The 17,944-nt window shown below is 47.2% G+C and overlaps 1 protein-coding gene across 4 annotated transcripts in view; it reads left to right on the plus strand.

The window, feature by feature from the left end:
* Positions 1–17,944, plus strand: part of LOC116953441 (glutamate receptor ionotropic, kainate 2-like) — a 209,955-nt gene that overhangs the window by 167,029 nt on the left and 24,982 nt on the right. For all 4 annotated transcript variants that reach the window (XM_032973661.2, XM_032973660.2, XM_032973662.2 and 1 more), the window contains 2 exons: positions 4,366–4,484; positions 12,536–12,753. In XM_032973661.2, the coding sequence (XP_032829552.1) occupies positions 4,366–4,484; positions 12,536–12,753 (337 nt within the window). The remainder of the gene's footprint in view (positions 1–4,365; positions 4,485–12,535; positions 12,754–17,944) is intronic.

Below are 17,944 nucleotides of genomic sequence, written 5' to 3' on the forward strand. Positions count from 1 at the left end.
CTCGGGCACTTAAATCTATGGCTCAATACGATGAGTACCACTTTTTGGGAGGTCCACATTGAACATCCAATGAGGTGACTGACTCACCCCTGCCATGTGGTCATCTGCCTGCTATTGGCTGTCCCCATTTTTCGTGCGGCGTGTGACGCATAGCCAGGGAAGCATCTCGCCTGATGTCCCGGCCGGCCGGCTCACGACACACGGGTCACCCGCCAAGGTTTGCTCCGCAGGATTGGCCTTTAAACTCGAGTGGGTCCCGTGCTGGTGGCGGACTGGAGACTGAGTCCCCCCCTGGTGAGAGAGTTTGGCGGAGAATCCGTACAGCCACGCCAGATCCAAAAACCGCGAATAGCTGTTGGTCTTGTAACGATAACTGCATGAAAACTGTGGCCCAAGTTGGAACAGAACATACGTCCTTTTTTTTTCTCTCTCAAGTTCAAAATCACATTGCGTCATGAATGTTTGATTATTATCATCGTTTATTTTTTTTTTTACCCTGCGAGAATTCGGTAAGTGACATGTTTAATTTCATTTGTTTATGACACGGCATTGTGCTTTTGTCTTCTCATGTTTTGTTTGTGGACACGTGCTGGTTTTATTTTGCGCAATCATCCTAGATACTGTGGCATTCAGCCATCGGATTTTGATTTTGGTCGCTGATAATATGAATTGTGTTTGTGGGAGAAAGAAAATAATAATACAGAAAATGTAATTGTACTGGTAATACTAAGCAAAATCATTAAAAAAAAAAACTTAAATGCACAAGGGATGGGAATGGCGACGCAATGGTCCGTGTACTGCGCCATGAACCCAGCATCCTGAGTTCAATTCCTGGTCACGGCCAGCATCCGTGGGCGAGCGATATCTGAATCGGTCCTCGCCTTTCCCCTTTCACCAACCCACGCTGACCAGCGTGGTGAGATATGGTCGAAACGACCCCCACCCACCCCGCTATAAACGTGGCGTGACGCGGCCTTCATCCAGCAGTGGATCGAAACCGCGCTGGCAATTTTTGCTCGCACATGAAGATGGTCATTTACATTTTCCAGCTCAACTTCATGAACGTAATCACTAACACGTCAATACACGTTTGCACACGGGCAAGTGCATTTGTGACTCTGCATGCTGGCAGGGATGCGCATGCATAACATCACGGCACGTGCACGTGCGTGCATAAATAACGAGTGCGTTCAGTGTTAATGCATACACGCGTGACGACATCCATGGGCGAGTGTGCACATGAATGCGTGCGCGTGTGCGTGCGTGCGCGTGCCTTTGTGCGTGTGTGTGCGTGGGGAGCGGACGCGCCGCGATTTGTGCGCTGCACTAAGAACCCGGCGACCCGAGTTCAATTCCAGCTCGCTGGCAACACCAGTGACAATTATCTGAACCAGTCTTGGGCTTGTTCTGGTTCGACTTGGCCTCAAATGAGTACCTGGTGTGATGGTGTAAATTTCGTAACGAGAGAGAGAGTCAAAGGCGGCCGGGCGTGGTACTAGCCACCCATCTCGTATGTCCTGCCAGCCTTAATTGGTGCTTGCTGACAACACCTGCCCCAACAGCCTGTTAACGGCTATATAGGGCATCTTTGTCTTCGGTGTGTGGTAATGTAGTGGTCAGCGCACTGCTATACAAACCGGGCCGCCCGTGTTTGATTCCCGTTCGTTGCCAACATCAGCGTTGATTTAAACCCCGGGTTAAATCAGCCTTTAAATGGGCACTTGGTGTGGTTGTGTAAAACATCGGCACTGGGAGAGACAAAGGCGGCCGGGCGTGATACTTGGCCAGAACTAACCCACTCAGCACGAGCCCAATTTGCTTGGGTACAACTGGGATATCCTGGAATGGTTGTGTGCGTGCGTGTATATGTCTGCATGCATGCATGCATCCTATGGGCTGTTGAACATTTCCCTTCACATCTCTGTTAACTGTAGGTGTGCTGTATGTGGCCTTGGGCGGCATTGCTGCAGCAACCGAAGCGTGCGATTTTTTTCTCCGTGCGTGTGCTTGTCGATGCGTGCGTGCGTGCATCATCGAGTGAGCTTGCGTGTGTGTCTGTCTGTGTGTACGTGCGGGTGCTCTGTGGCGAGCGGCAGTGTAGCGGTTAGCGCGCTATTTATATTACTGTAAGGTTCTCGATCACGACCAATAACAGTGGCGAATATTTGATCCGGTCCTGGGCCTCCCCTAGGTCGACTCAGCCTGAAATGAGTACCTGATGCGGTGTGTAAGCATCGCCACTAGGGAGACAAAAGCGGTTCGGCCTGCATCGGTGCTCACTAGCACCACTTGCCCCAACAGTCTGTTACGGCTATACGGGCGATCTTTGTCTTTGTTGCGTGACCCTCTCAGCGAGCCCTCTCTGCTCCATCTCATTGTGATTTGTCATTCTATTTGATTATTTTCTCTTCGGTTGTGTGCTCAATTCTAGCTTGACTCTAGTCTTTTATGAAACTACCTTTTTCCTTGGCCTACTTATTTGTCATGATCCAGATGCCTCTATTGTGCAACCCCCAAAAAGTTCTCCCTATTTAAATCGCTAATGGAAATTTTCTTTTTGCTGTTGGCACTTAAAAAATATATATATGACAAATGTATTTATGGGCAAGATCATAAATGCACACACAAAACACCGTGTCTTTCTTTAGCAATCAAAAAATAACATTCGCATTTAGAATTGGGCATGCACGATGGTGTGAAATAACAGGAATGGTAGAGAAGGTGATGTTATGTTAATGCCACAATGTAAACGGCCATTCCCAAACTGCCAAAATAATTTGATGCAATTTTGGAAAGAGCTAAAAAAAATACATATTCCGTGCTCTTAAAAATGTATTGGGAAGGGACCTCAAAGTTAAACAAAAATAATTATCACATTTGTGTTAATAACGAAACATTACCCTTATGAATAACAAATGGTGAATGTTATGGTTTTATTTTCTCAAGAATGTTTAGTTATTTGCATGACATTGCCATTATTTTCTATATAGCCAGGTGTTTTATTTCCCAATAATCTGCGCAAAAAAAAACTCATTGCTGAGACAGTGCACATGGTTTCATATTTGCAAATTCTGAAATTAATTACTTTGATAGGAACACAGGGATATTTACACGGCGTCCTCTGTAGGAGGCATCTCAGCATTATTCCTTTGCAAACGCAAATTATTTCTGTGGGCAATCCAGTTTCCTCCCGCACAAAATAACACGTGACAATAAACATACCGATTTAAATAATTGTCCAAACATTCAAAGCAGGACCCTCCTGGCATACAGAGAACAATGTTAATGCCTGCGAGTGTTCATGCGTCCATCGCAGTTAGTCGATCAGCAGGTTCACGTGTGGTGGGGTAAAGTGTGGGTGCTCTCACATGTTCCCAAGACCTTCTGGCCAGCGTGGAAGAGTAGGCCAAATACTCTCGAGAGGGGCTCTGGAGTTCGCTGAAGTGGAAGCCCTTCCACCAGCTGTGGCTTCAGCCAAACACATTCCATAATAATGGTCGCAGACACGTACGTGTTACATTTTAGTCATTGCAGGGTTTTACCTCTTTGTACTTGTTACTTGACAAAAAAAACATCTTAGGAGCATGTTTAAATAAACGACGCCACCACAATGCTTGCACGGTAATACCTCCGGCAACACACACAAATAAGTAGAACACTACAATCTCATCTGCAAGTAATTTCAGGGCTACCTGCACGTTGTACCTCTCTGCCTTTACCATGTAGACACGCACACCAGAGGGAACTCACCGCTTCGCATTAAACGACTGCAACCATCCAGTAGGTCAACTCGGCCTTCGACGAGTATACGCTGTGTTGATCGTGGTGCTTGTCCTCCCCCCATCCTTTACTCGAGGATTTGCAGGGCTGCACTGTTACCGTTACCCCTCCGTTGATTATTCTCAGTGGGGCTGTGAGTTGGACGAGGGTTGGAAGTTGCTCGCCGTCCCTGATGCTGCTGCTATGCGCGTGCGTGCGGGCGCACGGCGAGGAGGCGTGGCGCAGCGGTTAGCGCGCCGCCCTTTGAACCCAGCGAGCCGAGTTCGATTCCCTGCTCACGGGCAACATCGGTGACGGGTATCTGAACCGGTGCTGGGACTCCTCCCCTAGGTCGACTCAACCTTAAATAAGTACCTGGTGTGGTGTGTAAGCATTGGCACCGGGGCCACAAGAGGCGGCCGGGAGTGGTGCTGGCCAACCACCCCCTCGTGTGCGACAGTGCTGGCCTACATAGCGAGTGCCGCTCGCTAACGGCACTTGCCCCAACAGTCTGTTCGAGGCTACGTGCATGGGGAGATATTTGTCTTTGTGCGCGTTATGCTTCGGCTGTGTCTGCTTGCCCGCTCACTTGCGCACCTCGCCCAGGTTCAGTCCCTACGAGTGGTACAACCCCCACCCGTGCAACCCGGACTCGGACGTGGTGGAGAATAACTTCACGATGCTCAACAGCTTCTGGTTCGGAGTGGGAGCCCTCATGCAGCAAGGTACGGATGAAGTGGCCGTGTCACCTTCGTGTGAACGCTGTCTTGTTCTTTCAACGTGATGGCTGATGTCGACGGAAAGTAACAAATACAATTTCACATTCAGGTGGTGTTCACGTTGATCAATCACATTGGTGAATCGATGTGAGCACCACCTGGATGTGATCAATGTGAAAACATTGATTAATCGGTGCGACGTTTTATGCCTCTCTCTTTATTGGTGACAGGTTCCTGAGCCATTTGTCTCGGAGCAAATCACCCGAAATGTGTCCAAGAGTGATTTTTCCTATCCTTGAACTTCTGTGCATCATTCTTAATGTCCTTGTGGTCTGGTCATCTTTGTACCTTAATGTGTATATATGTGCACCTCTGTAATCTACATGTCCACTGTCTTTACCACAAGTAGAGTTTGTTTTAATGTTTAGCTACACATCTGAACTGCATTATTAACTTTCTGCCTGCGATAACATCACTTCGAATGTACCGAGATGTCGTCAGATCGCGGAAACTAAGCTAAGTTGAGCATGGATAGTTTCTTGCATTGGGTGACCACCGTGCATAACAGGTGCTGTAGGTCGCCGTGGGTCTTCTCGGTGGGCAGCAGAGGGCATTTGCGGAAACAACGCTTCGACAGCGATTAAAGTCCGAACACTTTGTTATCGCTCCCTCTTTGAGTCTGATCCATCGCGAATGCGCGCTGATAACACACGGAAAGCTCTTTGGAAAGGACGGCATTGTAAGTCTGTTGCAAATGTGGCTCAGAGACTCGAGGATGTGGATCTCGAACATCTGTCGCCGGCGACCGGCTCCTTGACACTGCACTGCCACTGGCCGTATCGAGCCGCACAACACCACAATGGATATTCCCTGGCAGCGCCCTCATATTCATCGCCCTGCTTTGCTTGCAAGATCTTATGAGATGGGGCACATTTAGGGCGATATTTGGCCGCAAAGCAAAATTCATATTGTCGTTGTCCCATTAGGAACCGTGGGCTTGCGCCCATTGACACCTGCACCGCATCGCACGGCGCTTTCAGGTGCGCTTCTGCGGCCGTCTGGAACGCTCTTCCTTTCGATATTAGGAAGCCACTGAGAGCTGTGCACTTTTAAATCATCATCGAGATTGACAAACTAATTTCTTTAGAACTGCTTTTTGCGTTTAGATTGTCGTGCTTCCCCCGCACCTCCGATTGGCACGGTTGTCAACGTACGGTGTGAAAGAAGTTCAACGTGCTTACATACGTACATGCACACAGTGAGAACGGATGTTGGATCCCTTTAAGTCCTCTGAAGCTACCCCATACCCAGCGCACGCAGAAGCACCACTTAGACACATTCACCCTTTAGGCTGCAGGAAATGAGTGCATCAGCGCCGGTGGAAAGCCTCGCTCCAGAATGGCTCGGCAATTCAAACACAAGGTGCAAGTCATTTAAAGCACAAGTATTAGCCTTTGGACAGAAATCGAACGAGTAAACAATGTTGGCTGTAATTGCCCTAGCACACCGTTTCACGAGCCGGACCGGGTGGCCCACTCGATGTTTGCTCGGGGTTTTTTTTTAACAAACAGTCCCCGGCACTTCTTGGGAACGCACGGCAAGGGGTGGGGGGGGGGGAGGGACAATTGTGCGGAGTGGTGGCAGGAGGGGGGTATAGAAACCCCCCCCCCCCCCCTCTGGGCTAAATATCAGGTGATTGTACGATTTTGAGTCATTTTGTGTCGAACTGGACTTCTGCTATGCTGACTCCAAGTGGCATATTATAAGATCATGCTTAAAAATAAAACCGCGCCATTGTCAAGGTGGCAGGGAATGACAGGTCTGAAAGTGGCAATTTGGACTCGGGGAAGGGGGGAAATTACGTGCAAGTGAGTATGGGGCGTGTGCGGCATGTGGCTGCAGTGCGGAGCGGTGGTGCAGCCGTTCGCGCATTGCGCCACGGATCCCGAGCTCCAGTCCCGCTCACGGCCAGTAATTAATAGCTGCGAATGTTTGAACCGGTCTGGGGCCTCTCCCAGGTCGACTGAGCCATGAATGAGTACCTGGTGCAGTGTGTGAACATCAGCACTCGGGGAGACAAAGGCAGCCAGCAATAGAGTTGTTGTCCGCACCGCTGTCTAACGTGTTTTGTGTCAGCCTCAATCGGTGCTCGTAAAACAATACTTGCTCCATCATGTTTATGAAGGAGTAGCGAGGTGTGGTAGCGTCATGCCTCGCTTCACCACAATGTGAACCCAACTACCCGGGTCCTATTCCTGGCCACGCACATCATTGTCAAGTGTTACCAATAGATGTCTTGTACTTCTCCGATGTTCGCTCGGCCATAAGTGAGTACCGGTGTGATGCGAGCACTACTGCTGGCGATACTTGTATTTGATTTGTATGTGGAAGACTTGCCGGAGTGTGTGTTTGGTGCTATATTCCCAGTAACTAATGCTCGATACCTAGGCATGATGCACAGCCATCGCTAGTGTCGACTGATAAATAAATCTCAGCCAAGGGTCCCTTCGGTCAACTCACGATGACTTCGATATCCGTAACAGAGAGGGAGAGATAAAAGGCTGCCGGTTGCCTGCAATGCTCACAATATTACGGTCTGCCATGCAAGTGTCAGCATTGTGGACCTTCACAGATTTTCGCTAAGCACGGTTTGCTTCGACCCGTCTAATTAATATCATCCAGAGCTGTCGCAATCGATTGCTCGTTCGAAGGTTCTCTTTAAAAAAAAAATTGCCGTCGACGTTGGCCGGCAACACCACGTGGCGTCGTCCGGTCGCACCGGTGTTGGTAAACGGAGTCAGCGTCCGCTGACTCGTGGCACGCGGTGGTGGTTTGCATGGCTCGCCCATCGCACCCGCACACTCGTGGCAACACAACGTACGCACGTACGTACGCATGTAGAACTTCTTTCGCACCGTACGTAGCCAACCTGTGCTAATCGGAGGTGCGGTGCAGGGTGGGGCGGGAAGGACAAACTAAACACAAAAAAGCAGTTCTGAAGAAATGGGTTTTCAATCGAGATTTAGATGAGGACCTCCTTATGCAGTGCAGGTCGCGGGGGTTATTTAAGCTTGCATCATCATGCTACAAATCCGGTGATCCTAGTTCAATTCCCCAGCCATAGCTAACATCAGTGGCGAATATCTGCACGAGTCTCGAGCCTCCCCAAGGAAGACTCAGTTTTGAATGCGTGGCCGCTGTGCTTGTGTAAAGTTCAGCAAAGTTCACTGACCCCGGAACGGCTCGCCCATCGCGCCCGTACACTCGTGGCGAAACAACGTATGAACGTACTATATACAACGTATGAACGTACTATAAACAACGTATGAACGTTCTATAAACAACGTATGAACGTACTATATACAACGTATGAACGTACTATAAACAACGTATGAACGTACTATATACAACGTATGAACGTTCTATAAACAACGTATATGAACGTATTATATACAACGTATGAACGTACTATAAACAACGTATGAACGTATTATATACAACGTATGAACGTACTATATACAACGTATGAACGTACTATAAACAACGTATGAACGTATTATATGCAACGTATGAACGTACTATAAACAACGTATGAACGTTCTATATACGCACGCATGTTGAACTTATTTCGCACCGTACGTAGCCAACCTGCGCCAATCGCAGGTGGCGGGAATACACAAAAACACAAAAAGCAGCGCTGAATAAATTAGTTTTCAATCTATTGGATAAAAACACGCAGGTTCGAGTTGCTGTCTGGGATCCGCGCCTCCGATTACCGCGGTTGGCTACGTCGGGTGTGAACGAAGCTCAGCATACGCACATACAGGCGCTCTTTAAGACGTGCGTCGCGTGCCAAAAGTGCCGTGCCTGCAGGTGCATTCGCGGACGTATTTAGCGAGCGGGTTGCCCCGGGATTCCTTCCGTAATGACTCGTGGTATAAACCTATTCGTCGAACATGGCTTTGGGGGCACCTCCCTGGAGGTGTTGGGCTAATGATTGGTACTGAGCCAGCAGCCCTGAGATTGTTGCTCTCCGGCCAGAGGGAGAGACCCCCCCGCCGCCAATCTTTGAGGCTTGCGGTATATACCGTAAATAATCACCGCTGGGTGCACGATTAATGTAACAACAACGACAACAAAATTGAATAAATGCACTCAGAATTTGCATTTAAAGTTTGATCGATCTCTGCCCGGTGTTGCGTGGTGACGCGTCCGTGGCTTGCTGCAGAGGTTCGCGGCTCGAGACGAACATCCGCCCTGATTAATGCTGGCCAACAAGTGCGCGTGATTCACACTGGATGTCAACGATCACGCGATGTCGTTCCAAAATAGGCCACGTGTGTGCCAATTGCCACGGCCCAAATGTTTTTTGTTATTGTACATTTTTTCGTTACTTGCTAATTACTTATTTCGGTAAAACCACGTAGGTTCCTCACTCTTTGTTGAAGCCTCTTACCCCTCCCCCCGACACATTATTTGCGTGCATTTCTGCTGCTGTTAGTCTAAAATCTAGATCGTACTTGCACATGGACCTCGACGTTTTTCATATAATCCATTTCCACCGGGCTTTTTTTCGTAATAGTTTGCGTGTGTCTCATGTACGACCGTTAAACACCTCGTTTGTTAGTTGTGCAATACTCTTCAAGGGCTCCGTTACTTGTTCTCCGCATCATTGAAGTTTTTAAAAAATATATATTTGTTTTGTTGTTTCCGCCGCTGTGCGAACGCACCGCGGATCTCTCCCGTGTAAAATAGCCGGGCAAATTGCCGAAGAGAAGCGTCCCGTGTTAACAATTCACCTTCAGCATAGCAAAATCGTTTCCCCCACTAGGCAGACCTACATAGCCTTCTGTGGTAAAAGTTCCCTCTACAATTGCCTTGCGCTAAATAATCCACGCCAAAAACGGAATGTGCGCGGCACCATTTTATTATACTTGTCAACAAAAACTAATCTTGATCCTGGGTGGTAAGTGTTATTTTCGAATTGCTTATGCTTCAAAAGTGCAGAAAATGGCTATTATTCCCCACAAACTTTGCTCCTGTGACCAGGACACAAACGCATAGTTAATAATCCACTCCATTAATAACACTGTGCAACACATTTTTTTGTCCCTGTGTAGTAAGTTTTATTTCCTTATTGCTCATGCCTCACAAGTGCAGAAAATGGCTATTATTCCCCACAAACTTTGCTTTTGTGACCAGGACATTGATATTTTGAAATTTACCTATTTTCAATAAGAAAACGTGGTGTGCATTTGTGTCATTCCTTCACACGAAGAACTGGTCACAAAAGTAACGTTTGTGGGGAATAATAGCCATTTTCTATACTTTTGAGGCATAAGCAATTAGAAAATAACACTTACTACCCAGGAACAAAAATCGTGTTACATAGTGATTTATCACGACTCAGAGGGAGAACGCAGAGTGGGGTGAGATCAGTGGAAAATTCCCCGCCCGAACGTCTGAAGAAAGGATGATGCTGTAACAGAGGTAAAGTGAGACCCCACATTTTTGGCGACGTTCAGCTCTGGCTTACCAAGTCCCTGCGCATTACCACGGAGGCAGACGTGAGGTAGAAACGATCACAAGTGGCGTCCTCGATCAAATTGACTGTCCGCGCTAAGCGGGTGCCGCGGTGGCGAGATGTTAACTACCTCGCCTGGTATGCAGGAGGTCGTCGGTTTCATCCCGACCCTGACGATGTCTGTATATTTGGAGTTTGCGTGTTCTCCCCGTGGGCGCGTGGATTTTTCTCCGAGTCCTCCAGTATTTTTCCCACCACATTTTAAACACACGTTTATGGTATTTGGCCGCTATCAATTTTGCCCATTGATAAGCTACTTCGTTGAGCTGTCATTTGTGGCCAGGTCGCTTCTGAAAAAGAGCTACATATAACCTTAGTGAGCCTTACCTGGTCAAAAAAATAAATCTTAGTTCGTTTACCACCATGTATGCAAAATTATGGGTAACACTATTCTCACTCACGACAACGGGAAGACACGCGTGTCCTGTGTCATTCCACCCGCTCCCTTTCCTGCCTCGCAACATTCCCCGCGCACTCAACTGGATGCGCGCAAGGTTTTTTTTCCCGTCGCGTCCCGTCGGCGGAAATCGCGAGCAATTCGATTGCGGCAGCTCAGGCTGATAATCTATCGGCTGCCAGGTTAACCCTTTCGCGACCCCAACCGTAGACCCCCTCGTCATCTTCGACCTAGCCTTGTTATTCTATTTTTGTTACTCGTGCGGGGCTTGAACCTGGGTCAGTGGGTGGGGTTGGGGGATCAGCAGTTCGCTTCATCTCAGCGCCAGTGCCTCAAGTGGCCCCCCCACCCCGCGCCCCATCCCCTCCACCAGCCACAGCCCTGCCGCAAGTCCCCTGTGGCCAGCGTAACTGGTAATCACAATTCTGCATGTGCCTCCAGGCAGTGAAACCAGGTTTTATTACGATGATGATGATGGATTATGATGAATTGCCTCGCAACCGCTGGGAAGGTAGCGTTAGTTGCTGTTGGTGAATTATTGCACGTGTAAGGCATTTTGCCTAATTGAGTGGTATGGGGGCCTTTGCAGGATCAGGTATGTTTGTTTAAGAGCGGAAGGCGACGGTAATATTTTTGTTCCATTCCGTAATTACGTTTTTAAATTACGGTACCATATTTACAAAAATAAACTTAAGTTCCTTAATGCCAATAAGCCCCTGGAATGCTTTAGGCAAAAGCAAAATTAATAAATATTATTATAATTTACTCGTATTTTTATTTTGGTTATGTAATTAATTGTTTAAGACATTTTTTTACTGCACAGTTCAAAGCACATGTTATACTAAAATAATGTTTAATGTATTGCACACATTGATGCTTGACAAAGGTTGGTAATAATTGAAAATTAATTATGAAGCAACCCTTTTATGGCATGATTTCTGTTGTTTGATTTTTTTTTTTAATTCACAGATCGTGAATACACTTAAATAACTTACATTTTTAATTCTTGAACATTATTTAACGCTCTTGATCACTTATTTACGTGACAAACCTCACTCATTGGCTGTGTCGGATGGCAGCGGGTTTCACGACACATTCATAATCACGCCTTCTAACCCCAAAAACGGTCTTAACCATTAGTTCACTGCAGCTCAATGACTCGGTCCCTCAAGGCGTGTGGTGAAGTTAGGAGAGGTCCACGTGTGGGGCTCGGCATTTGAAGGCCTGAAGACCGGAAGCGGTGATTTCGCTGTCACTATGTTCAGGGAGGCAGCTCCGTATCCTGACAGCAGAGTGAAGGGAGCTTTCTGTCCGTGGAGTATGTTCTGGCAACTGCGGGGAGCAAGGGTTCAATTTGATGATAACTTCGTTTGTGATATATTTGAGATTTTTTTACGTGTATAAAAATACAAACATTGTAACAAATATAATACCCTGTTCAATTAACGAGCGTTATTTATTCTTATTCAAGCTCTCACTCTCTCTCATGGTTTTACACTTGTATATGTAAATCTTCAGTGAGGTGAATGATGATGATGACGGAAATGCTATTCGTTATTTTCTCGGTGGATTTTTAAAGATGAGCAACATGTATACTTATGATGAAACATATGATAATTAAAATATGTATATTTGCTGATTATGATTAGTTTTACTTATGTATGTGTATTTATTGATGATGAAGACTATGATGATTGTCGTTTGTGTGTTGGCGATAATGATATTTGTATTTATGATGATTGAGTTTAGTAATTTGTGATATTTATAGATATTTGTTGCGATTTACATGACGATAACAAATGATGGTGATGATGACTTTATATTAATGATGATTACCATCCACACTCTAAGCTCATCTCCGCAAAATGTCCAATGCCAACATCGTCCAGAATTCACTGAAAACGTGTTTGATGATTCACGTATGTTGAACTTCATTCGCACTGTATGTCCCCAACCATGCTAATCGGAGGTGCGGGGGAATGATGATGATGAGGATGTCTTTTTGATGTTTTTGCATAAGTTTGTCAACCTTTCGACTGACGATGATCATGATGACTAAGACGATCCACACCCCAGGTTCGGAGTTGATGCCCAAGGCCCTGTCGACGCGCATCGTGGGCGGCATCTGGTGGTTCTTCACCCTCATCATCATCTCGTCCTACACGGCCAACCTGGCCGCCTTCCTCACCGTGGAGCGCATGGAGTCGCCCATCAGCTCCGCCGACGACCTCGCCAAGCAGACGCGCATCGAGTACGGGGCCGTGCGTGACGGATCCACCATGACCTTCTTCAAGGTGCGCGCGTGCATTGTGCGGCATTGTGCCTGCGTTGTGCGTGCGTGTATAGAACTTCTTTCGCGCCGCACGTAGCCAACCGTGCCAATCGGAGGTGCGGGGGAAGGACAACAAACTAGACGCAAAAAGCAGTCTTAAAGAAATGAGTTTTCAATCTATTTTTAGAGGTGCGTTTCTCCCAGTGGCTTCCTAGTATCGGAAGGAAGAGCGTTCCAGACGTCCGCAGAAGCGCGTCTGAAAGTGCAGCGCGATGCGGCGGCCGTCTTTGTTCGATGGCTATTCCAAAAGCCGCTTGCGAGGATGACCGGCGTTTCACGTGATCACTTATACTGTTTGACGAACATGCTAGCGACCTTCTTGAAGGTGTGTGTGACCGGAGCTTTTTCTCTCGTGGCACAGGCTGCTAGCTTCCTTTAAGCAACAACACTGAGAAATTGTGAAGTTTATGGTCACGACAATGAGCAGAGCATCGGGTGAACAATAGACAGAAGGGCGGGGGGGGGGGAGTAAAGCGGTGCACCTACCAGCCACTCTGGTGTGGCCTGCTCCATTGGGTGGAGAAGTACCAGCACCTTAACTCCGCCGTGAGATAATTGTATTTGAGCCCACAGCAATTGGAGGTACGCCACTTTGCCAAAGATGTTAGCTTCCTCGTCCTGGTAAACAGGAGGTTGTGGGTTCGATTCCAACCCTGACGCTTGCTGTATGTTTGGAGTTTGCATGTTCTCCCCGTGGTTGCGTGGATTTTCCTCTGATCCCTCTGATTTTTTCTTCCGCATTTAGAAACATTTGTTTAGAGCATTTTGGTGATATAAATGTCCACATGAGGAACACACGGATCAGAGAATATACACAGATTAATGCCATCAATCCAGCAGTGGATTGCCTTTGGCATTTGGAAACACATTTCCTCTTCAATCCACTGCTGGATAAACACTGTCCCTCGCTCTGTCAATTTATAGGAGTGGCCAGGAATAAATTCTGTTTTTCTGGGATGATAATGCAGTGCAGTGCTAGTCACGATGCTACTTCTCCTAAGACAGGCAAATCCTCCTAATTAGTATGCAGTGCCAGTTAATGTTTTTGTGTGTGTACAAAAATAAAAACATCCTCCTGTAGCCAAACAGACTGGGCAAGAGCTGTTAATGAGCAGATATGAAAGCCAGTAAGGCACGTGAGTGGGTGGCCAGTACCAAGCTTGGCCACCTTTGTCTGAACTTTGCTGAACTTTACACAACCACAGCGGCTACTCATTCAAGACTGAGTCGACCTTGGGGAGGCTCAAGACTCGTTCGTTCAGATAATATTAGCTATGGCTGGGGAATTGAACTAGGATCAGCAGGTTTGTAACACGATGTAAGCTTAAATAACCCCCATGGCCTGCACTGCATATAAGGAGGTCCTCATCCAAATCTAGATTGATAACTAATTTCTTTGAAACTGCTTTTTGTGTTCAGTTTGATGCCCTTCCCCACACCTCAAATTAGCATGGTTGGCTACGTACGGTGCGAAATAAGTTAAACATACATACATCCATTCAGCAGTAGTTTGACAAAAGGCCTGTACGTGTCCGCACAAGAAGAGCCCTTTGTGGCCAATTTTTGGCTTACCAGTGTCTATGCGTTTGGCTGTCAAGTTCTGTATGTTAAAGCGATATCAGCGATTAACCCTGAACTCGCTTTGTGTGAGCAAGGCTTTTGCGTGGATTGATGAAAGTGGATGGCAGTGTCCTTCCAAAGACGGATGCGTGTGTGTGGGGATGGACAGGTGTTGTGCGTTTCATTGCAATGGAGGGTTTCCCCCCTACCCTCCCTCAGTCGAATACAATCTCTGGGAGCTGCTGCCATTGTGGAAGTGGTAAGCGCACCGGTTTTGCAATCCAGAGGTCGCCGGTTCGAATCCCATTTTTCCAGCGCAGCATGTTGAAACAATGGACACGTTTCCACCCAGCAACACGTGACCTTTGATAGGAAGGTCACATGCGGTCGTAGGATAAAGTGTGGGTGCTGTCACCTCTGGCGAAACATCTGGCGAGTGCGGCAGAGTAGACCAAACACCATCTAGAGGCGCTCGCTCGAGTTCGCTCTTTTGAACACCCTTTCGCCAGTCGTGGCACGAGCAAGCAATTGCAGGGCGGCGCCTTTATATTTAAGCTATTACCTAGTCTAGTGTAGATACAGTGAGGGAAAAAAGTATTTGATCCCCTGCTGATTTTGTACGTTTGCCCACTGACAAATAAATGATCAGTCTATAATTTTAATGGTAGGTTTATTTGAACAGTGAAAGACAGAAAAACAATAAAAAAAATCCAGAAAAACGCATGTCAAAAATGTTATGAATTGATTTGCATTTTAATGAGGGAAATAAGTATTTGACCCCTCTGCAAAACACGACTTAGTACTTGGTAGCAAAACCCTTGTTGGCAATCACAGAGGTCAGACATTTCTTGTAGTTGGCCACCAGGTTTACACACATCTCAGGAGGGATTTTGTCCCACTCCTCTTTGCAGATCTTCTCCAAGTCATTAAGGCTTCGAGGCTGACGTTTGCCAACTCGAACCTTCAGCTCCCTCCACAGATTTTCTATGGGATTAAGGTCTGGAGACTGGCTAGGCCACTCCAGGACCTTAATGTGCTTCTTCTTGAGCCACTCCTTTGTTACCTTGGCCGTGTGTTTTTGGGTCATTGTCATGCTTGAATACCCATCCACAACCCATTTTCAATGCCCTGGCTGAGGGAAGGAGGTTCTCACCCAAGATTTGACGGTACATGGCCCCGTCCATCGTCCCTTTGATGCGGTGAAGTTGTCCTGTCCCCTTAGCAGAAAAACACCCCCAAAGCATAATGTTTCCACCTCCATGTTTGACGGTGGGGATGGTGTTCTTGGGGTCATAGGCAGCATTCCTCCTCCTCCAAACACGGCGAGTTGAGTTGATGCGAAAGAGCTCCATTTTGGTCTCATCTGGCCACAACACTTTCACCTAGTTGTCCTCTGAATCATTCAGATGTTCATTGGCAATTTTCAGACGGGCAAGTATATGTGCTTTCTTGAGCAGGGGGACCTTGCGGGCGCTGCAGGATTTCAGTCCTTCACGGCGTAGTGTGTTACCAATTGTTTTCTTGGTGACTATGGTCCCAGCTGCCTTGAGATCATTGACAAGATCCTCCCGTGTAGTTCTGGGCTGATTCCTCACCGTTCTCATGATCATTGCAACTCCACGAGGTGAGATCTTGCATGGAGCCCCAGGCTGAGGGAGAGTGACAGTTCTTTTGTGTTTCTTCCATTTGCGAATAATCGCACCAACTGTTGTCACCTTCTCACCAAGCTGCTTGGCAATGGTCTTGTAGCCCATTCCAGCCTTGTTTAGGTCTACAATCTTGTCCCTGACATCCTTGGAGATCTCTTTGGTCTTGGCCATGATGGAGAGTTTGGAATCTGATTGATTGCTTCTGTGGACAGGTGTATTTTATACAGGTAGCAAGCTGAGATTAGGAGCACTCCCTTTAAGAGTGTGCTCCTAATCTCAACTCGTTACCTGTATAAAAGACACCTGGGAGCCAGAAATCTTTCTGATTGAGAGGGGGTCAAATTCTTATTTCCCTCATTAAAATGCAAACCAATTTATAACATTTTTGACATGCGTTTTTCTGGATTTTTGTGTTGCTATTCTGTTTCTCACTGTTCAAATAAACCTACCATTAAAATTATAGACTGATAATTTATTTGTCAGTGGGCATACGTACAAAATCAGCAGGGGATCAAATGCTTTTTTCCCTCACTGTACATGTCATTCTTATTCTACAGTACATTTAAGACCTAACAGTGTACACTTTTGGGTTTTCTCTGGGTACTCCTTACTGATTTTCAGAATCTAAAACACATTTCATCCAATGTCAATTTCTAATTGTCTTACAATCCACGCGACTTGTTAACATCCGGTCATCATAACCGGTGCGCATGTTGGAGTGTTTGGTCAATGCGCGTTTGTGTGTACATTACCCGGGTTAACCCGAGGGTACGATTCAGCTGGAGTCATGAAAAGGGGTGTACACACCTGGCCCTAGCCATTGTTTTAAAACCTTTTAATGTCAATTCCCTTCACCGTCGCCTTGTCTTCAGACACTGGTGGCACTTAAATGTGTTTTCCGCTGGCTTGCCGCAGCTTGTATATTATTAATCTATCTGCCTTGTCTCATGCTTATCCCTTCTGGCTCAGCTATCTTTGTCCCTAACGTGTTCACGTGTGTCTATTGCACTATCTTACACGGGGACGTTGGTGACACGCGGTCGTGGCTTATCACACTGCTCTCCAAACCCCATTTGAGCGAAGTTATATTTCCGGCAATGGCCAACACCAGTGAAGAATATCTCACTCGAATCCTGCCTGGCTTTCCTTTCCGCACCAGCTGTCCTAAATTGTGCACGTATCTCCGTGTTGCGTGTATGCATGTGTGTGTGTGTGTGGCTCAAGGTGCACATGGCCTGGCACAAGCGTCGTGGTGACGTCACCGCCACTTAGTGGCGAATGGCGGTTGTTGTGTGGTGGCTATTCGGGGGCTAATGGAGGAGGCTTATGAAGGACGCTCCTGGTCCTGTTATTGGAGGCAGTCGCCCTCCAACAACAAAGGAGGGCAGAGGAGTGACGCTCACAACAGCGAGCGAAGCACCAGGCGGCTAAAATGCAGCAAGTTGTCACAGAAGAGGGCACAGCTGGTGCATCTGCCAGTCATCTCAGTCAATCAACCCATGGCACCTGGGTCTGTCCCGTGACCTTCTGTTTCAGCGAGCCTTCGACACTTCACGTGGCCTCAAAGTGCACCTGGCCTGGCACTTCGTGGCGAATGGCGGGTTTTGGTGGCTGTTTGTCTTTGCGGTTGGAGCGGTGAGGTCATGCTTAATGCACTGCCCTATGAACTCTGTGACCTTAGTTTAATTTCTGACAATGTCATTCGAACCTATTGGTTTTCGGGTGAGGTTTTAGGGGCACCAAAAAACCTACTGGACCAGTTACCATTCAATTGGGTCAAATAGTTTTGATCAAAAGACTTTCCGTGCAGCTTGCATTGCAGGCTATGATGTAGACTCTGCAGCAGGTCTTTGTGTTGTTTGATAATCTTGTCAAGTTTTAGCACATACGCAATGTTTATTGCATCAGAGAGGCAGAGACGTGACTTAAAGCTTTCATGACTGC

The sequence above is a fragment of the Petromyzon marinus genome, chromosome 51, assembly GCF_048934315.1.
Source record: "Petromyzon marinus isolate PM22_M1 ecotype Great Lakes invasive population chromosome 51, UKy_Petmar_22M1.pri1.0, whole genome shotgun sequence".
NCBI lineage: Eukaryota > Metazoa > Chordata > Hyperoartia > Petromyzontiformes > Petromyzontidae > Petromyzon > Petromyzon marinus.